The sequence below is a fragment of the Hypanus sabinus genome, chromosome 6 (genome assembly GCF_030144855.1).
Source record: "Hypanus sabinus isolate sHypSab1 chromosome 6, sHypSab1.hap1, whole genome shotgun sequence".
NCBI classification, from domain to species: domain Eukaryota; kingdom Metazoa; phylum Chordata; class Chondrichthyes; order Myliobatiformes; family Dasyatidae; genus Hypanus; species Hypanus sabinus.
In genome coordinates, this window is record NC_082711.1 from 62,958,023 (window position 1) to 62,980,807 (window position 22,785).

Below are 22,785 nucleotides of genomic sequence, written 5' to 3' on the forward strand. Positions count from 1 at the left end.
GTTGAATCTAAAATTTTAATCTTAAAAAAAGTGTCAGATGTTCCATGAGAAATATTCTTGGTAAATAATGAGTTCACCTATTTTTGCAGAAACTGTTGTTGATTCTTTCATTGACGATGTTACCTTCTCAGTAAATGTTTTATTTTACAATGCCTAACAGATCTTGCCTATTTTTAACTATATTTCAGTTGATAATGTCTTGCACTGTAATTAGAATGGTGGCAATCCAGATCGATCCTGTCCTAATCAAATGCCAGGGTTATTTAAGAGAAGACTTATCTCTAGTAGTGTATAGAAAATGATGAGGAAGGATGTGCAAATCAGTTATGAATAAATTTAAATAGATATTTGTTATGCACGTGTTGAGTTCTTGGTGTGGACTTCAGCATGAGCCGCAGTGTTCTTATTTCATTAGATTGTTCAAAATAGCCTTGGTTGAATGTTAACTGTATTCAGTTATGTAATCACAAACAAGAGAAAATCTGCAGATGCTGGAATTCCACGCAAAGTGCTGGAGGAACTCCGCAGGTCAGGCAGCATCTATGGAAAAGAGTAAAGCCAATGTTTTTGGCTGAGACCCTTCAGAACCTCAGAAAAAAAAAGATGAGTCAGAGTAAGAAGGCGGGTGGGGGAGAGGGGAGGGAGAAACGCAAGGTGATGGGTGAAACTGGGGGTTGGGGGAAGCTGGGAAGGTAATAGGTGACAGAGATACAGGGCTGGAGAAGGGGGAATCTAATAGGAGAGGACCAAAGGACATGGAAGAAAGAAAAAGGGGAGGAGCACCAGAAGGAGGGGATGGGTAGGTAAGGAGATCAGGTGAAAGAGGGAGATGGGAATAGGGAATGCTGAAGTGGGTGGGGTATTACCACTCCCCTGTCTTCTTACACTGACTCCCCATCTTTTTTCCCATCCAGTCCTGATGAAGGAGTACGGCCTGAAACATTGTCTGTACTCTTTTCCATTGATGCTGCCTGATCTGCTGAGTTCCTCCAGCATTTTGTGTGTGTTGCAATGATGAAATCTTTAGTTTTGATACTTTTTGCTTGGCACTTTCACAGCTAGACAGATTTTTGAGTATTTTAGTTTGTTTGCCACACTTGTATGGTAATAAGTAAACTCCAAGATGCAAGGAGGTAGCTTCTCTGTGTGACTTGGTGGTCAATCAAATACAATTTCCATGCCTGCTCTCTCTGCTACCCATAGTATTTCTCTAGGAAAGAAAGTAAGTGAAAGAAATAATTCTGTGCATGTCCTCAAAAAAAGTTTAAGCATAGTAAAAGATGGTTAATTTAAGGGGGATTGTAATTTTTTAATATTTTATAAGTTGTGTTGCAAGAATGCAGTCAATTTTCTTGTAAATTAGCCAATACTTCTAAACTTGCATTTGGTGTGGGACTCTTTAGTGTGCCAGATATGTTACGTATTTTAAATAAAACAGCAAACCAAAATTGTACAAAATGAGGTGCCTTCAAACTAGGTTTACTTTAGTTATTAAAAGTTGTAGAAAAGTGTTGATTTTGAATCTAATGACATTTATAAATTGCTCATTATTTTTACCAGATGATCTGTATCACCTCAGCAATCATGAAGTGCTTTGAGCGGCTTGTAATGCATCTTATAAAATCCATCTTCTAGCTACATTGAACTCTTTCCATTTCACCTAACACTCAAACTGGTCTACTGATGTTGCCATACCTTCAGTCTTCCACTCCATCCTGTACCATGTAGAAAATAATGCTTCATATACTAGGATACTATACATCGACGTCAGCTTGCCATTTGACATGATCGTTACTCAGAATCTGGTGGGTAAACTGTCCTCATTGGTACTCAACACCCCTCTCTGTAAATGGATCTTGGACTTCTTGACAGAAAGACCTCAGACAGTCCGAGTTGGCAGCAACATCTCAAGCTCCATCATGCTGAGGACTGGTGCCCCCAGAGCTGTGTACTCTGGCCACTGCTGAATCATGATTGCATTGTCAGATCCAGCTTAAACAGCGTCATCAAATTTGCTGATGATACAAAGTGGTGTATTATCAGCAACAGTGATGAGTCGGCATACAGAGAGGAGGTAGAGAGGCTTGTCAGATGGTGTGAGATCAACTTGAGTCTCAACATGGAGAAGGCATAGGAGATGATTGTGAACTTCAGGAAGTCGCAGGTTGACCACGCTCCATTGCACATCAATGGCTCTGCCGTGAGAGGGTGAAGAGCACAGAGTTCCTTGGTGTACAGATAGTGCACAATCTAACTTGGAGCCACAACATCTCATTAGTCAAGAGGGTACAGCAGCGTCTACACTTTCTGTTGAGATTGAGGTTTACAAGGCTCCCCACCCATATTCTAACAACTTTCTCGAGGAGTGCCATCGAGAGTGTCCTGTCTGGCTGCATCATTGTGTGGTACGAAAGGGTAATGGACTGCAAGGCCTTACTGAGAATAGTATCAATCCACAAAGGTCACTGGGATCTCCCTTCACCCCCTCATTTACCGGGAGTGTTGTATATAAAGGGCCCGAAGCTTTGTTGAGCATCCCAACCACCCATCCCATAATCTCTTTGACCCACTCTAACTCCATGAACACCCTATTACCACCAAGATCTCATCATTAGGACAGCAGGCTGTTTACTATTTGCTGATTACCTGTGTTGCACATTGAATTTGAATTATATTTTATTAAATTATTTAGTCCATTGTTGTTGGTCATCTGTATCATGATCTGGTAGATAATATGGGTTAGCTCGGTCAGGAAATTCGCAGATAACAACATTATGGGGGGGGTGTAGTTGACAGCAAAGAAGACTATCAGAGCTTGCAGCGGGATCTGGACTAGCTGGTTAAAATGGGCTGAAAAATGGTGGGTGGAATTTAATGCAGACAAGTGCAAGGTATTGCAGTTCGGTAGGACCAGCCAGGCTAGGTCTTACACAGTGAACGGTAGGGCACTGAGGAGTGCTGTAAAACATAGGGATCTGAGAATACAGGTCCATGATTCATTGAAAGTGGCATCATTGGTAGATAGGGTTGTAAAGAAAGCCTTTGGCACATTGGCCTTCATAAATCAAAGTATTAAGTACAGGCGCTTGGCCAAGTGGTTAAGGCGTCGGTCTAGTGATCTAAAGGTCACTAGTTCGACCCTCAGCTAAGGCAGCGTGTTGTGTCCCTGAGCAAGGCACTTAACCACACATTGCTCTGCGACGACACCGGTGCCAAGCTGTATTGGCCCTTGCCCTTCCCTTGAACAAAATCGGTGGCATGGAGAGGCGAGACTTGCAGCATGGGCAACTGCCAGTCTCCCGTACAACCCTGCCCAGGCCTGCGCCCTGGAAACTTTCCAAGGCACAAATCCATGGTCTCTCGAGACTTAACAGATACCTACTAAGTACAGGAGATGGGATGTTATGTTGAAGTTTTATAACCATTGGTGAGGCTTAATTTGAAGTATTGTGTGTAGTTTTGGTCACCTAATTGCAGGAAAGATGCAAATAAGATTGAAAAAGTGCAGAGAAAATTTACAAGGATGTTGCTGGGACTTGAGGATGCCAGTTATAGAGAAAGGTTGAATGGGTTAGACCTTATTCTTTGGAACATAGAAGACTGAGGGGAGATGTGATTGAGGTATACAAAATTATGAGTGGTATAGATAAGGTAAATGGAAGCAGGCTTTTTTTCACTGAGGTCAGATTGGACTACAACTAGAGGTCATGGGTTAAAGGTGAAAGTTTAAGGGGAGCATGAGGGGAAACTTCTTCACTCAGGGGGTTGTGAGAATGTTGAACAAGCTACCAGTGCAAGTGGTACATTTGAGCTTGATTTCAACATTTAAGAGACGTTTGGATTGGTACATCGTACACGGTACATGGGTGTGGGGGGCTAAGGTCCCAGTGCAGGTCGATGGGAGTAGGCAGTTCAAATGATTTGACATGGGCCAAGGACCTGTCTCTGTGCTGACTTGTTCTATGAATACAGCCAAATGAAACAGTGATCCTCCAGTGCCAAGGCAGAAAAGCACAGTAGTAAGCGTCATACACAGCAAAGCACATATAAGATAGCAGTAAACGTACAGTCTCTAAAAAATATGATATTGCCCAAGTCCTGCAGACTGATTGATGGTGCAAGAATGATTGTTATCTGGGAAAAGCCCTCATGCACACATGCAATCTACTTTGTCGTCCACCAAGCAAATACTGGAGGGCTGCACCAACCAGTGGGCTTCCAACATGGATACCGCACCTCAGCGCTTCCAGCTCCTCCTCTCCTGGCTGGGTGAAAAGGGTGAGCTCACAGCATGAGGCCTAGTCTATGCTACAACCAAAATCACATTTAATGGGCAATTTATTTGGTGATTCTGAACTAAATGTAGAAATACTGTTTCAGTTAGGTTTTATTCCTAAATAATTAAGAATCACACCTCCACATTCATGGGAACAGCTGTGGCTTTGTGTATGTTTTGTGTATTTGGCAGATTTCCAAAGGCTTATTAGGTAGGCTTTAAGGAACCTCATGAGGCAGATTTAAAGGAATATTATAAAGACCAAGAGGAGAAGGCTTAGAGAAGGAATTTTAGACTTCTGGCTATGGTGACTGAATTCAGTTGTTGGTGGGAGTGGGAGGTGGGGGAGACAGATAATCAACAGGCCAAAATTAATGGAGCACATATAAGAGGGTTTACAGTGTTGAAGGTAATTAGATATGAATGTGCAAAACTGTAAGAATTTAAAACAAACATGGGAATTTTAACATTGATTCAATGCTTGATAAAGAGCCAAATCTATCAGCAAAGGCAGAAATGGGCTCAACACATGTTAGGCATGATAGCATGACTCTAAATTAGTGTGTTGAAACAGAACAAAATTGTGTCTTTCATATCCTCAGGGCATTCTAAGACATAGCCTTCAAAACAATTTGTTATGAAAACACTAGTAAATTTTGACAGCCTCTGGAGCACCTGTGGCACTAAACACTTTTCTGTTGGTAGTGGCATTGTACAGCCTGATATTCCGGAATGGCCAAATACACCATTATCCCCTGATCTCCACCAATTTACATTTACATTCTAATTAACTGGAAAGAATGTGCTGCTGTTCTCTTTCAGATGATAAAATATGAATCAAAGCAACTTTACTGTGCTGAAGTGAAGAAAGATAGCTGAAGACCACGGTTTTAATACTATGGCAATTGAGAAAAGTTGGTGAAAGAAAAATAACTGCATGGGAGACCATTTTATCTCCCTAAGTCATGCAAATCTTTTGTCTGTAGATCAAAAAGAATGTAACCTCCATGGTAGATACATTGTTATGAGCATAGAGAAAACGCCTGGAATCACTTGACCCTTGAGTATTTATAAGGTGTGTCAAAAACTAAACTTACAAAAATGAGTGAAAAGAAAAATGCCAATGTTTATAAAATCATATCTACAAGAAAGCACACTAATATCTCTGTACTTGATAAAATTTACTGTTTAATCATTCACAATCCAGACTGGAGGAAGTATGTGAATGAACCCTTGTGTTTATTAACTGGTAGAACCTCCTTTGCAACAATAATCTCCACCAAATGTTTCCTGTAGCTGCTGATCAGACTTGCACATCGGCAAGGAGGAATGTTAGACCATTCCTCCATACAAAACTGTTTCAGTTCATCGATATTTCTGGGATACCTTGTATGAACAGCCCTCTTCAGGTCATGCCCCAGCTTCTTAATTGCGTTAAGTTCTGGACACTATCAGTCTACAAGTCAAAATTATATCAAGACATATTACAGGAGAATTTCAGGGTAGCAGTCTGTCACCTGAAGCTTAATACAGATTGGATGATGCAACAAGACGATGAACCAAAACTCAAGAGTAAATCAACAACAGAATTTTTTTAAAAGAAGAAAATTAGTATTTTGGAATGGCCAAGTCAGGATCCAGACCTTAACCCAATTGAGATGCTGTGACACAACCTGAAGAGGGCTGTTCATCCAAGGTGTCCCAGAAATATTGATGAACTGAAACAGTTTTGTATGAAGAAATGGTCTAAAGTTCCTCCTTGCTGTTGTGTATGTCTGATCAGCAGTTACAGGAAACATTTGGTGAAGCTTATTGCTGCTAAAGGAGTTTCTACCAGTTATTTAATACTGGAGTTCACATAATTTTTCTAGCCTGGACTATGAATGATTAAACAATGTGTTCAATAAAGACATTGAAAGTACAATTGTGCATTAGTAGTTCAGGCAGATTGTATTTGTCTACTATTGTGACTTACATGAAGATCAGGCCTATTTTAAGAGTAATTAATGTAATTGCACAGCGTTCACAAAATTTTTCTTGAAACTGTACTTATGTGTGATGAAGAAGTGTAAGACAAAGAATGCTTACTGGTAGCACATGAATTCTGAGTCTGAAATGGTGGTGATCCCAAGCTGTCTCAATATATATTCTGAAGTCCAAAAATCCAAACATTTTGGATAAGATCCAAAGATATCAACCTATAGTAGGTACCAAAATGATAAGATGATACAAATAGCCTTAGTTGTCCATAATATCCCTGGAATAAAAGTAATTTTGTTTCAAGCAAAGCTGCAACTTGTGACCCTTTTATCTTAATTGAGCTATGCAAAACGATAGTAGTTCAGATATGCTGGCCAGCATTTCATAGCAGTGATAAATGGATTTTGATTATTTCTCTTTTCTTGTGTGGGATTTTACCTATTTAGAAAGCTGTATTTGCTAATGAGATCTTGAATACAATCCAAAAAGTGTCTGCAAAGATCTGGGGTTATGCAAAATTGATCAGTTAATATGAGGAAGGTATTTTCAGGATCTGGGCAATGCTGGCAAGGCCAGCATTTAGTGTCCATTCCTAATTGCACTTATGAGGTAAGTTACCTTAAACATTTAGTGAGGGTTGTTCTGCAAAGAGGTCCAGGATTCAGTTCCAGCAGATTTCAGAGACTGGCAATGTATTTTGAAGTCAGGAAGGGGCGTAAATTGGTTGATTGTTGTCACATTAACTGAGATCTGAGATGTAGTGCAATAATTTAGTTTGGCATGCCATCTGTACAGATCATTTCAGGACGTAAATGCATCAATGTAGTTCGAAGGGAAAGGCAATGACAATACAGAATGGTGTTACAGTTACAGAGAAAGTACAGTGCAGGTAGAAAATAAGGTACGAGAGGTAGACTGTAAGGTCAAGAATTCATCTTTATCATACCAGAGGTTCATTAAAGAGTTTGATAACAATGGGGCAGAAGCTATGCTTGAGCTTGGTGGTGCGTATTTTCAAGCACTTATCTCCTGCCTGATGGATGGGGGAAGTGGAGAGAATGTCAGAGAAGTGTAGGATCTTTAATTGTGTTGACTGCTTTCCTGAGGCATCTGGAAGTATAGAGCGAATCCATGGAGGAGAGGCTTGTTTGCGTGATTATCTGAGCTATGTCCACAACTCTGCCACTTCTTTGGCATAGTAATTGCATATCAAACGGTGACACATCCAGATGAGATGTTTTCTGTGGTGCATTTATAAAAATTGGTAACAGTCAACAGGGACATGCTGGATTTCTTGAGTCTTCCTCAGAAGCAGTGGTGCTGGTGTCCTTTCTTGACTATTTTCCATGCCTCTTCCACACCATTGAAACATATAGAAGTATATACTCTGCTCTGTTTCCTCAAGTCAGCGATTAATCGTTTTGTTGACATTCTGGGAAAGGTTATTGTCTTGATACCATGCCACTATATTCTGTAACTCCTACCTGTACGCTGTCTAGTCCTTGTATGAGATCTAGCCCTCTGCGTTCATGTCATCTGTGAGCTTGTAGATGGAGTTAGAGTGGAATCCAGCCGCACAGTGATGAGTGTATAAGGAGTAAAGGGGCTGTAGACGTGGGTTTGCAGGGCACCAGTGTAAGGACTAGTCAGGATAAAGGTGTTGCTGCCTAACCTTGCTGATTGTAGTCTGTTGGTTAGGAAGTCAATTTTGAAGGGAACCTACAGCTGGTAGTATTCCAACAACACATACAAATTGCTAGAGGATTTCAGTAGTTCAGGCAGCATCTATGGAGAGGAATGAACAGAATATGTTTTTGGCTAAGTCCCTTCATCGGGACTCCTGATGAAGTGTGTCACTGTTTATTTCCCTCCTTAGATGCCACCTGACTTACTGAGTTCCAACAGAACTTTGTGTTGCAAGTTGTTTGATTCTCTCTTGTGGTATCCTTATAACCCCGCAATTCTATGGTGTGAATGCCACTTGTCAGCCCTTGTATGAATGTTCTTGAGGTCATATTTCATGCTGAGGATTTGTGAATAGCACTAAACAACAACCAACATCTGATCCTTTTTCTTTCCTTGCCCCAAGATGTAAGTTATTTTTTGCCATAACTCTGCAGTAGTTTTTTTCTTAAAGGAAAATTGGAATTTGTGAATTGCTTTTGGTAGAGTAGATAACAGCCTCCACACACAATTGAAATTGTATTGTGATGTATCACTGAAGCGGGCCATTTGGCTCATCATGGCTTTGCTAGTTTAACCAATCAATTGCAGAAATGATATGGTAGCATAGTGGCTAGCGCATCACTAGACAGCAGCAGCTGTAAGATAGGGTTCAATTCCTGACTCTGCCTGTAAGCAGGTTTGTTCGTTCCTCATGACTGTGTGGGATTCCTCCTGATACTTCCATTTGCCCTCACATTCCAAGGTTAGGGTTAGTGAGTTGTGAGCATACTATGTTGGTGCTGGAACCATAACCTTCGCTGATTTGATCTTCCACAAACAGCACATTTCACCATATGCTTTGATGTATGTGACTATTATAGGTATCCTTCAAACCTACTGGTATATGGTTCTTCCAATAGCTATGTACATTTTCTTTTCAATTTGATTTTGGCAGCTATTGTTTAATTTATTTGTGATAATCCCTCTGGTGGCAACATCTAGTTGGGGATTGCACATATTTCCTTGTGTTGCTTTTAGTTCTTTTACTCTCACATTTAACTACATGTATTCAAGTTACGATATATTTTAGTGGGGAAGTTTCTCATGATTCACAATCAAAGTAGTTGGTTATTTTCGAAAGGCAGTTATTTATGTAATTTTAAGTATCAATAATTAATGGCTCTCTGGGTAAAGTGGCTTTATGGGTTTGGGGAGAGTAATGAAAAATCATTCTGTTTTGATTGATCCTGAGAGATGTTGGAAAGATTTAGTAAAATGCTTTCTCCCCATTGGCATTGTAATTATAGTTAAAGTAAGCTCTTAGTCAGACTCAGTTTTGAAGTAATTAAAATGACTAACAGTTCAACTGTCTTTAGGATTATCTTGCATGATGCATGTGTTTACAATAATACTTCTTAATATTTTTCTCTTAGGTGCTAACTGTGGTCTTAACTGCCATATGTGCTCCTTCAGAATTTTACTGTCTGGATTTTTTTTTCATGGTGGTGTCATCAGTGATGTACTCTCACAAAAAGCTGACAGAAGGTGCGTTTCTTTGGGGCAGAAATTATTTTTGTGCTTGTGTGTCTGAGTACTTTTGTATTGTTCTCTTCGTAGTCCAAGTAAAACTAGTTAAGCAACAGTTATTTTGGACCAAATTATGCTAAATCCAGCTCTGGCAGAGCGCACATGCTAATGTTTATTTGAGCAGGTTTGGTTTGTGGGAAGGGGTGGTAATGGTTAGAGATGTTTATGGAACTGATCAGGGAAGTGTGGCAAGATGTACTCAGACCACAGTAGTAAGTGGGTTTTGGGCAGTGAAGTTCTGAGTCCTTTGTCCTACCCCACTTCCCAGAATAGCCGAGCAGCTTTAACAGGAACAAAACTGGGAGTGGGTAGCAGTGCTTCGTATCTAAACCTGACCATCTTATTAGTTCCTCCTACAGCACTAAATTGGGCTATTCAGCCCACCAAATCTAGGCTGATCTTTTGACCATCTACACTGATCTATTTTGCCTTCAGTAGTATCCGTGTTTGGCTAAATGCCTTAAACGTAATTATATCAGAATACACCACCTCCAAGGCAACACATTCAAGATATCAATTAACTCTAGATGGGGGAAGGGCAGAAGAAGGGAGAAACATTTGCCACTTACATTAGCAACCAGAGTTATGGGATGGTGTTTAGGTTTATGAATTATTGGGACTATTTTTAGGGAGGGTGGGACTAGTACAAACAGCTTGTGTTTCTCATTAATCTTGCTGGGAGGTTAGCTAGTGTTGTTGCAGAAGATCAAATTGAATCTGTAGAAGAAAGGGAACAGAGTAATTTTCCAGATGGAAAGGTACTGTTACCTAGAGGAGAAAAAAAAGTACTATCACTGAGAGGGGAAATTATAATTATAAGAAATTATGAGAAATGAAAAGTGAGTGAGCAAGTATACATCAAAGGAATTCAAAGCTAAATTGCATCAATTTTAATGAAAGGAGGATTACTAGTAGTTGAAAAAGGTTTCATCAACTTGGGCAGGGTCTATGGTATTGCTGACACTCAAGCCTATTTCATTAACATAAGGCAAGACCTGGCAAAAGTAGATTCAGAGCATCTACTCTTAGATCATGGATTCAAACAGCACAGAAAGAAGTCCTTTGGCCTAACCAATCCATGCAACCAACACGCCCATCTAAGCTAGTCCGATTTGCTCATGTTTGGCCTTTTCAGTTACGAGGAGAGACTGGTGAAATAGTTCTTTGGATATTGTTGAGGGAGATGGCTCATCGGGGAAGGCAGCAGTTGCTAAAGTCATGGTACTGTGGGTGACTCTGCTGCACATGAGGGTAGGAGAACTATCAAGGTAGGAGGAATAGAAGGGAGCTTTTATGGCTGCAAATAGGATTCTTGTTAGGTATGTGGCAAGGGTAAGGAACATCTCAGAGCAGCTGGAGGGCGTTCTAGAGGGGGAGAGTGAACAGCCAGCTGTCATGCAAGCAGGTACCAACAATATAGAAAAAAGTGGAAGGAAGCCCTACAAGCTGAATTTAGGAAGCTAGGAGATAAATTAAGAAAGACCACTTCTCAGGATTGCTACCTTTGTCAAAATAGGAATAGCAGCATAAAATTAGGATGACTATGTGGCTTGAGCCATGGTGCAGGAGGGAGGGGTTCAGATTCCTGGGGAACTGGAATTGGTTCTGGATAAGGTGGAATCAGTACAAACTGAACAGTTTACACCGATTGACAGGAACAGGATCAGTGTCTTGGGGAGGGATTGTTTGCTAGTACTGTTGGGGAGGGAATATGGCACAGGGATGTGAATCCATGTAGAAAGACAGAGGTAATGCAGAGACCAAGCTAAAGTTAGAAAATAGAAAAGTCAGAGCCAAGTACAGAAAAATCCAAAGACTACTGGATTCTCAAAAATCAGTGAGTTTAAGGACACTATCTGAATGCTCGTGTTTGAAACAAGGTCAGTGAACTTGTGGCACAACTTAGTACAAAGGGGTATGATTTGGTTGCTATTACAGAAACATGATTACAGGGTGGAGATGACTTGGAATTAATTATCCAATTATGTCAGGTAACACGGAAAGATGGTTGGGAGGATAAAGGAGGTGGAGTAGCACTCTTAAGGATAAGAATAGGGCAATAAGATCTAAGGAGCATAAAGTTCAATTTTATCTCCTTTACCATAGCATTGGAGAGGGATAGGAGCAGACAAGTTATGAAAACGTTTAATTGGAGTAAGGTGAAATATGAAGGTTTCAGGCAGAAATTTGGAAGTATAAATTGGGAGCAGATGTTCTCAGGGAAACATATGGCAGAAATGTGCCAAATGTTCAGAGGATATTTGCGTGGCTTGCTGCATAGGTACGTTCCAATGAAACGGAAAGGATGGCAGGGTACAGGAACCATGGTGTACAGAGGTTGTTAAAAATCCAGTCAAGAGGAAAAGAAAAGCTTATGAAAGGTTCAGAAAACTAGATTAATGATAGAGATCTAGAAAATAATAAGGCTAGCAGGAACAAGTTTAAGAATGAAATTAGGAGAGCCAGAATGGACCATGAGAAGGCCTTGGCAAGCAGGATTATGGAAAGCCCCAAGGCATTCTACAAGTATACAAAGAACAAGTGGATAAGACATGAGAGAATAGGACCAATCAAGTGTGACAGTGGAAAAGTGTGTGTATGGAACCGAAGGAGATAGCAGAGGTCTTAATGAATACTTTGCTTCAGTATTCACTATGGAAAAGGATATTGGCGATTGTAGGGATGACTTACAGCGGACTGAAAAGCTTGAGCATAAAGACATTAAGAAAGAGGATCTTCTGGAGCTTTTGGAAAGCGTCAAGTTCAATAAGTCAATGGGACCGGATGAGATATACCCCAGACTACTGTGGGAGGTGACGGAGGAGATTGCTGAGCCTCTGACAATGATCTTTGCATCATCAATAGGGATGGGAGAGGTGACGGAGGATTGGAGGGTTGCAGATGTTGTTCCTTTATTCAAGAAAGGGAGTAAAGACAGCCCTGGAAATTATAGACCAATGAGTCTTAATTCAGTGGTTGGTAAGTTAATGTTGAAGATCCTGAGAAGCAGGACTTAATGAACATTTGGAGAGGCATAATATGATTCGGAATAGTCAGCATGGCTCTGTGAAAGGCAGGTCATGCCTTCCGAGCCTGATTGAATTTTTTGAGGATGTGACTAAACACATTGATGAAGGTAGAGCAGTAGGTGTAGTGTATATGGATTTCAGTAAGGCATTTGACAAGGTAGCCCATGCGAAGCTTATTGAGAAAGTAAGGACGCATGAGATCCAAGGGGACCTTGCTTTGTGGATCCAGAATTGGCTTGCCACAGAAGTCAAAGAGTGGTTGTAGACGGGTCATATTCTGCATGGAAGACAGTCATCAGTGGGGTGCCTCAGGGATCTGTTTGGGTCACCTTCTCTGAGTGATTTTTGTAAATGATCTGGCTGAGGGAGTGAAGGGATGAGTTAGTAAATTTGCTGATGACACAAAGGTTGGGGGTGTTGTGGATAGTGTGGAGGGCTGTCAGAAGTTACAGTGGGATGTCGATAGGATGCAAAACTGGGCTGAGAAGTGGCAGATGGAGTTCAACCCAGGTAAGTGTGAGGTGTTTTATTTTGGTAGGTCAAATATGATGGCAGAAAATAGTATTAATGGTAAGACTCTTGGCAGTGTGGAGGATCAGAAGGATCTTGGGGTCTGAGTCCATAGGACACTGAAAGCTGCTGTGCAGGTTGACTGTGTAGTTAGGAAGGTGTACAGTGTATTGGCCTTCATCAACCGTGGAATTGAGTTCAAGAGCCGAGAGGTAATGTTATAGCTATTTAGGACCCTGGTCAGACCCCACTTGGAGTACTGTGCTCAGTTCTCGTCACCTCACTATAGGAAGGATGTGGAAGCTATAGAAAGGGTGCAGGGGAGATTTACAAGAATGTTGCCTGGATTGGGAAGCATGCCTTATAAGAATAGGTTGAGTGAATTTGGCCTTTTCTCCTTGGAGCACTGGATGATGAGAGCTGGCTGGATAGAGGTGTATAAGATGATGAGGGGCATTGATTGTGTGGATAGTCAGAGGCTTTTTCCCAGGGCTGAAATGGCTAACATGAGAGGGCACAGTTTTAAAGTGCTTGGAAGTAGATAACAGTGGAGATGTCAGGAGTAAGTTTTTTTTATGCTGAATGTGGTGAGTGTGTGGAATGGGCTGCTGGCGACGTGGTGGAGATAGATATAATAGGGTCCTTCAAGAGTCTCTTGGATAAGTACATGAAGCTTAGAAAAATAGAGGGCTATGGGTAACCCTAGGTTATTTCTAAAATAAGTACATGCTCAGCACTGCATTCTGAGCCAAAAGGTCTGTGTTGTGCTGTAGGTTTTCTATGTTTTTATGCAGACAGTCTGCAAAAAGATACAGGTAGGCTATAAGAGTGAGCAGGAGTCTGACAAATGGAGTACAATGCTGGTAAGTGCGAGGTCATCCACTTTAGAAGGAAATGCAGAATATCGCATTACTATTTAAAAGGTGAAATTTTGGAGCATTTTATTTGGAGAGACTTGTGAGTGCTTGTGCATGAATGGTAAAATAATTGTTTGCAGATGCAACAGGTTATCTACAAGGAAATGGAATATTGACCTTCACTGCTGGAGGGATTGAATTTAAGAGCAGGGAGGTTATGCTGCAACTGTACCAGGGTACTGATGAGACCGCACTTGGAGTACTGTGTGCAGTTCTGGTCTCCATACCTGAAGAATGTTGTACTGGCCTTGGTGGCAGTGCAGAGGAGATTAACAAGGTTGTTTACAAAGAATTTGAGTCATCTGTGATTATACTTATGGTAATCAGAGTAATAGATCTTATAGAAACATAAAATTATGAAAGGGATGGATAAGATAGAGGCAGGAAAGTTGCAACCACTGGTGAAACTAGAACTAGCAGACATTGCCTTAAGATTCAGGAGTAGCGAAGGGGAAACGGCAGGTAAGTGGAGCTGAACCCATGGCCAAATGATCCACGATCTTAGTGAACGGCAGAGCACACTCAACAGACTAGAAGGCCTATTCCTGCTCCTCTTTCTTATGTTCTTGTTGAAAACAAAGAGGTTGAGGGTTTATGACTGACATATATGAGATATAGATAGAGTATACTGCAGGATACTTTTCCTCCTATCAGAGTAGGTAACTTAAGTCAGTGTTCTCTAGTTTTAAGGAAAAGAGATTCAGAGGGGATATCAGGGAAATGTTGACCCAGAGAACAGCAATTACCCTAGAGTGTAGGAAAATGCATTGCCCAATAAAGTAGTTGAATCTAGGTTGCTAACAGCATTTAAGTGTCTATATGATCACTTGAATTGCCTGGAGGTAGAAGTCTGTGTACTTAGTGTTGGGAAATGGGTGCCCACATTTCAAAGGGGATGAGTTGGACCAAGTGATCTATTTACATGCTATACTGTTTTCTTTCTTGGTGAGAGTCCTCCTGAAGCTCCTTCCTCTCGTCCTCAACCTTACCCTCTTTTAGATATCTCTACCATGGGGGAAAGCCATCTATGCCTCTTCTACACTTATTTGTCTCATTGCCCCAAGGAAATCAAGCCGAAGATGCCTCTGATGTTTGGAAACACTTATAAGATTACAATAATGTGGATAATTTAATGTTTAAAATTTACTGAACCTAAGAAAAATGTAAAAAACTTTTAATTATAGTTTAAGAAAAACTTTCTCATCTTCAAATCAAGGATGGCAATTGAAACAAATGATGTCTTCATCCCATAGCAAGTATGACCAGCATGGAATTGGAGATGATGATTTCTATAAAATGTCAGGGAAAGGCAGCAAAACGGAGCTCTACTGTTGAATGTCAATAGAGTGACATGTGTTGGGTTCTGTCACTCAGTGATTGAATCCATGCAAATCTGTGACTGCCTATGTAGGAAGAACTGGATTCCAGTTTAGAAATGTCAACACAATTTTGACATATTATGCAGTTTGAGTGGGTGACCACATACTGTAACAATTGTTCTAAATTTTTATTATATGCCAGTAGCTTTTTATTTTTCAATAGAAATTTAGTTTATACTCACAAGAAAATAGAAGCAGAAGTAGGCCACAAAGCCCCTCAGGCCTGCTTTACCTTTCACTATCTTCATGGCTGATACGTGCTGGTTTTATCTCTTCTTCTGTGCTGGTTCCTATACCCTCAATTTCAGAAGGGGTGGGAACCAGAGTGAAGGGACTCGCGATAGAGCGGAAGGTTAGAAGCACGTTATCTTTGCTTAGAAGCAAAGATAACGTGCAGTCAGACTGTCAGAAAGGGCAGGCAAATGAGGACAAAATTGCAGCCAGCAGGGCAAGTATCAGTGCATTAGGGATGCAGAATCAAAGGAATGCAAATACAGTACTCAGTGTTATATCTCATTGCACAGAGTATAAGAAATAAGGTGGATGCTCTTGTTGCACTATTACCGATTGTCAGGTACAATGTTGTGGCATCACTGAATCATTGTAGTTAGCAGCTGAATGTCCAAGATTACACATGGTATCAGAGGGATAGGAAGGTAGGCAGAGGGCTTGGAGTGGCTTTGCTGGTAAAGAATGCAATCAAATCAGCAGAAAGATGTGACTTAAGATGTAGGAAGATGTTGAGTTAAGGGTAAAAGGCCCCTGATGGTAGTTATATACAGGCCTCCAAACAGTAGCTGGGATATAGACTGCAGATTACAACGGGAAATCAAAAAGGGGTGTCAAAAGGGCTATGTTATAATAGTCATGGGAGATTTTAACATGCAGGTCGATTGGGAAAATCGGATTAGTAATGGATCTCAAGAGAGTGAGTTTGTTGAATGCCTAAGAGATGGCGTTTTAGAGCAGTTTGTTGTTGAGCATACTAGAGGATCAGCTGTACTGGATTGGGTGTTATGTAATGAACTGGAGGTGATTAGAGAGCATAAAGTAAAAGAACCCTTAGGAGACAGTAATCACAATATGATTGAGTTCAACTTGAAATTTGATAGGGAGAAAGTAAAGTCTATCGTAGCAGTATTTCAGTGGAGTAAGGAAATTCCAGTGGTTTGAGAGAGGAGTTCAAAAAAATAAATTGGAAGGAGATGCAGCAGGGAAGATAGCAAAACAGCAATGGCTTGAGTTTCTGGGGGGGAAATGAGAAAGGTGCACGATAGATGTATTGCAAAAATAAAGAAATACTCAAATGGCAACATAGTGCAACCAAGGCTGACAAGAGAAATCAAAGCTGATGTAAAAGCAAAAGAGAGGGCATACAACAAAGCAAAAATTAGTGGGAAGATAGAGCTTTGAGAAGCTTTTAAAAACCTACACAAAACAATTAAAAGGATCATTAGAAGGGAAAAGATGAAATATGAAAGCAAGCTAGCAAATAATATCAATTAAAAGCTTTTTCAACATGTGAAGATAAAAGAGAAATGAGAGTGGATATTGAACTGCTAGGAAATGAGACTGGAAAAATAATAAAAGGGGACAAGGAGATGGCAGATAAATGAGTATTTTGCATTGGCCTTCACTACAAAAGACAATAGTAGTGTGATTGATGTTGAAGGGTGTGAGGAAAGAGAAGTGAGTGCTGTTACTATTACAAAGGAGAAGGTGCTTAAAAAGCTGAAAGACCTAAAGGTTCATAAGTCACCCAGACCAGATGAACTGTACCTTCAGGTTCTGAAAGAAGTAGTGATGGAGAATGTGGAAGCATTAGTAATGATCTTTCATGAATCATTGTCCTTTGGCATAGTGCCAGAGGACTGAAAAATTGCAGATGTCACTTCACTCTTTAAGAAAGGAGGGAGGCAGCAGAAAGGAAATTATAGACCAGTAAAGATTCTGTCTTTCAAGTACATACCCATCTCCACCTTAAAGATATCAAATAATCTGAACTCTACCACCCTCATATAGAGAATTCCAGAGACTAACTACCCTCTGAGTAAAAATGTCTCAGCATCTACCCTGTCATTCTATTTCGGATCTTATGTTTGAATAAGATCATGCTTTACTGTTCAAATCTCTGAAGAAATCAGACCCAAACTGTCTAGCCTCTGTTGTTTGGACTGTAATTCTCATCTCAGTAATTAACCTGGTGAATCTCCTTTGGAATGCCTCCAATGTTACTATATCCCTTTTTAGGTAAGGAACCAAAACTGTGCCCAGTATTCCATATATGGCCACCAAAATCTTGCACAACTGTTATAAAACTTACCTATTTTTAAACTCCAACTGCTTTGCAATAAAGGCCAACATGACATTTTCCACATTAACCACTTGTTGGACATGCCTACTAACTTTGTGGTTCATGTAATTCCCTCCGAACTGCATGTATTTGCAGTCTCCCTCTATTTAGATTGTGCTTTTTGCTTCCTGAATGCTATTTGCACATTGTGTTCTGTGAAAAATAGCTAGCATCATATGTAAAAAATTTTCTCGGGTTCTGCTAAATATAAATTCTTAATTATAGATGTCATGTTGTTTTTTGATAACTAGAGATTCTTGTTCTGGAACACAACTTGAAATTGGTTGCATCTTGATTTGTTAATGTTTTAAGGCTTAATTTTTTATTGGAAAAATAAGATGAAAAACTTCATAATTGAGAACTTATTGTCCACAAACTAGAAATGGCAGAACATTGAATAAGGTATTTAGCTTGCCTGGCTCTCAGCCCATTTCCATTACCTGTAACCTTGGGTAAATGTGGGATGAAAGTTGTGTAATGTCCAGCTGGAATAATCACAAAGTGGACTTGTCTTTTCTTCAATAATTATATGAATTGATGTAATAGTCCCTTTCTGGAATTAAAAAAGCTATAGTGGTTATTTTGAGACAGAAACCAAGCCTAAAAGTACTTAACATTTGGCAAGACATTCAATCAAAAAATACACGTGGATGTGACTGAACTAATTATTGGGAAAGAAAACCTCTTATGTAATTGTAATGGTTGAGAATAATCTACGCATAAGAATAATTTGTACAGAAGCATCAAAGGATTGCTTCTTCACAAGTGCATTATTTGAAGTCTCTTTTCATTCTATAGGATGTGAAGCATGCTTTTGGATATCAGCATGTCAAGTAGCTGAAACTGAAAGTGCCAACAATTCCCAATAAAATATGGGGAACACCACAACTAAATTTCGTAAAGCTCTCATAAATGGGGATGAGTCCTTGGCTTACCAACTCTATGAGAGCAATCCTCAGTTCAAAGAATCTTTGGATCCAAATGCTTCTTATGGGGAACCCTATCAACATAACACTCCTCTTCATTATGCTGCCAGAAATGCTATGACCAAGTTGTTGCGGTGAGTTTTCAAAATTGGTTGCTTAATTTGCAATGTAATTTGTAGAAACCTCATGGCTTCACTCTTGTAATGCAAAACTATTTTTACTACCCATAGTCGCATCTGTTGTTTTGCTTTCAAGATTCCTTTTAGTATTATGAACTAAATTTGTATTTCACCTGAATTTCCATGATAAATTAAGCATTGGAAGATATAAGTGATAATTATTCTGCTGTTATTATTTAACTGCAGGACAGTTGAAATTTCAGGTAGAGATGTAGGCAATGCAGGAAAAAGTATTTTGCTGCAGTATCTGGAGTTATGCATTGTCTATTGAAAGCCTCCAATCAATAAAGTCTGGTTTTTTTTTCCTTTGTGAACTTAAATTTCTACCAAATCCATTTAACTTTAGTATGTCGATTGCATTTGATTTATTAATCACTTCTAAATGGAGCTTTTACTGGAAATCTGCAATAGTTTCCACTTTATCATCCTGCTTCTTCTCTTAACCCCTGCTCGATGAGGAACTATCCTTGTCATCTTATCTGTGTTACTATGCAATAAACAGGTGTTCATTTCTGCCTGAGCACTGGCACCCAGTTCTGTATAACTACCTCTTGAAACCATTCTACTCTCTCTAAATCTGAGGTTCCCAACTTTCTTCTATGCCATTGACCAATACCATTAAACAAGGGGTTCATGGACCCCAGATTCGAAACCCTTGCTCTAAATCAGCTAATAGTTTACAAAGGACAATGTCACATGAAAATTCTCTTTTGAGAGATTGTCTAAAATTTCTCATATTTGAAGATGAAAGATAAGTGGGAAGTTTGCTTAAAGGGTTGATGTATAGGATGAAAGGATAAAAGCAGTGTTACATGGTTGTGTGAAGAAGAGCTGTTTAAGGAGGATGAGGAAACCTGCATGTAGTAGTGACATGTTTTCATGATCATTTCTGGTTCCTTTTTGCCATTGTACAACTGATGAAGGATTTAAACTGGCTTGTAAGTTCTCAAATTTGCTAATGTGCAGCACGTTTTATATTTAGAAACATTGATTATATTTTAAAGTCACATATTTAAATGATGCAATAATGTGAACCCAATAATTATCATCTACTATTCATGTAAAAGTCATAGCCATGTCTTCACACATGAAATTAAGGAACACTTCATACATTTTGTTTTGTCAGAACATTTTCAAATGACAGTTATGTACTTGAAAAATGACTTGACAGAAACTCTTGTGATAAATTTGCTATTTTGCAATTTACCACCTATTTAATATAGAATATTGTGGCAACCCACTTTCTGCGCAGGCGAACCGGCTCACAAATAGCCAGTGCACAGGGGGAGACTTTGGTAATGCACCTCTGATGTCATTTCCATCTGGAAAGGGCGGGCGCTGGGGATTAAATGCGAGCGCTGCGAAGTTTGAATAAACTAGTCTCCAAATGACTTACCGACTGCATGTCGTTATTTCAGCGCTGTGTGTAGCACATTGCTACATTGGTGACCCCAACGGTCCAAACGGGATTTGGACCAAAGATGACGGACTCTTCATCTGTTCACGCAGTTTCGCTAAAACTGCCGACTTTCTGGACGCTGCAACAACGTGTGTGGTTTAGCCAAGCAGATGCCCAGTTCCAGATTCGGCAGATATCCTCTGATTCCACGCGTTACTATCACGTGGTGAGCGCCCTGAACCAGGAGACGGCCTCCCAGGTTGCGGATTTCATACAGTCGCCTCTGGAAGAAGACAAATATGAAGCATTCAAAGCACTGCTCATTGGGACCTTTGGCCTCTCACGGCGTGAGTGAGGTGCCCGCCTGCTTCACCTGGACGGTTTGGAAGACAGACTGCTGTCAGCATTGATGAACGGGATGGTGTCCCTGGCTGACGGACACAAGCCCTGCCTCATGTTCAAGCAAGCGTTCCTAGGGCGACTGCCCAAGGACATACATCTGCTGCTGGCTGACGCAGATTTCAGCGACCCCCAGAAGGTGGCAGCCCGGGCAGACGTGCTGTAGAAAGCCAAGAGAGAGAGCGTGGCGTCCATTGGTCAGATTACCAGGCCACGCGCCCAACAGCAGACCAGACCAGGCCCGGCAGGGGGGGCACAAACAACACAGAGGCAGGAGTGAGAAGGCCAGTGAGCAGCGGTGTTTCTACCATCAGCAGTGAGGCACAAAAGCCCGCCATTGTCACCCACCCTGCAAGGGCCAGGGCCAGCTGCCGCTATTGACTATGGCGGCTGGCCACCAGGACCGCCTCTTGTACGTCTGGGACAAACAGTCGGGACGCTGCTTCTTGGTCGACAGCAGAGCGGAGATCGGCGTCTTGCCCCTGACGGGGTACGACACCCGCAACAGGAAGCCAGGACCCACCCTGAGGACTGCAAACGGCAGCAAGATACGGACCTATGGCACCTGCACAGTGCAGCTGCAGTTCGGCACCAGCCAGTTCACGTGGGACTTCACACTGGCCACGGTGGCCCAACCACTCTTGGGGGCGGACTTCTTGCGAGCTCACAGCCTGCTGGTCGACTTGCAAGGAAAAAGACTGGTACATGCTGAGACTTTCCAGGCGTTCTCCCTGGGTGAAGCCAAGTTGCCAGCCCCACACCTGGACTCCATCACGCTGTCAGACAATGAATTCACCAGAATCCTGGCGGACTTTCCATCGATTCTGGCACTGCAATTCACGCCAGCCATGCCCAGATACTGGGTACAGCATCACATTCCAACCCAGGGACCACCTCTCCACGCGCGCGCATGAAGGCTCCCCCTGGAAAAGCTCCGCCTGGTGAAGGAGGAGTTCAAGAGGATGGAGGAATTGGGGATCGTACGGAGGTCCAACAGCCCATGGGCCTCCCCCCCCCCCCCCCCCCGCACATGGTGCCCAAAGCAGCCAGGGGTTGGAGAGACCATGCGGCGACTACCGCAGACTGAACGAGGCTACCACTCCAGACCACTACCCCGTGCCACACATACAGGACTTTGCAGCAAACCTGCACGGGGCAAGAATCTTTTCCAAAGTAGACCTCGTCCGGGGATACCGTCAAGTCCCGGTGCACCCTGAAGACTGTTCAAGTTCCTCTGAATGCCGTTCGGCCCGAAGAATGCCGCACAGACGTTCCAGCAGCTAATGGATGCGGTGGGACCCGACCTGGACTTTGCGTTCATCTATGTGGACGACATCCTTATAGCCAGCAGTTGTCGTCAGGAGCATCTGTCCCACCTCCGCCAGCTCTATTTCCGCCTGAGTGTTTCGGCCTCACGATCAACCCAGCCAAATGCCAGTTCGGTCTCGATACCATCAACTTCCTGGGCCCAGGATTACCAAAGATGGGGCAACACCTCTGCCCGCCAAGGTAGACGTGATCCGCCACTTTGCCTGGCCCGACACGGTCAAAGGCCTGCAGGAGTTCGTAGGTATGGTAAACTTCTACCACCATTTCCTCCCCTCAGCAGCCTGTATCATGCGCCCTTTGTACACCCTGATGTCGGGTAAAGGCAAGGACATTAGTTCGGATGAGGAGGCCGCGGCCACTTTCATTAAAGCCAAGGAAGCCTTGGCAGATGCCGCGATACTGGTGCACTCCAGAACAGATGTTCCAACCGCCCTCATGTCATGGTGGACGTATCCGACACAGCAGTCAGTGGGGTGCTGGAGCAGCTCATCAAGGGGAGCTGGCAACCCCTGGCGTTCTTCAGCAAGCACCTATGACCACCCGAACTCAAGTACAGTGCTTTCGATCGGGAGCTGTTGGCACTGTATCTGACAATCCGGCATTCACGGACCACAAGCCATTGAAATTCGCATTCACGAAGGTGTCCGATCCCTGGCCAGCAGCAACATCTGTCCTACATCTCCGAGTACACGACGGACATCCAGCATGTCTCGGGAAAGGACAACGTCGTGGCGGACGCACTCTCCAGACCAGCTGTCCAGGCCCTGTCCCTGGGGGTGGACTATGCAGCACTGGCAGAGGTGCAGCAGGCAGACGAGATGCCCAGCTACAGGACCGCAGTTTGCAGCTGCAGGACT

General features: G+C 41.9%; 1 protein-coding gene across 3 annotated transcripts in view; it reads left to right on the top strand.

Annotated features, from left to right (window-relative positions):
- Positions 1-22,785, top strand: part of ankib1a (ankyrin repeat and IBR domain containing 1a) — a 106,014-nt gene that overhangs the window by 946 nt on the left and 82,283 nt on the right. For all 3 annotated transcript variants that reach the window (XM_059972291.1, XM_059972289.1, XM_059972288.1), the window contains exons 2-3: positions 9,355-9,466; positions 18,495-18,756. In XM_059972291.1, the coding sequence (XP_059828274.1) occupies positions 18,569-18,756 (188 nt within the window). In that variant the 5' untranslated portion in view covers positions 9,355-9,466; positions 18,495-18,568. The remainder of the gene's footprint in view (positions 1-9,354; positions 9,467-18,494; positions 18,757-22,785) is intronic.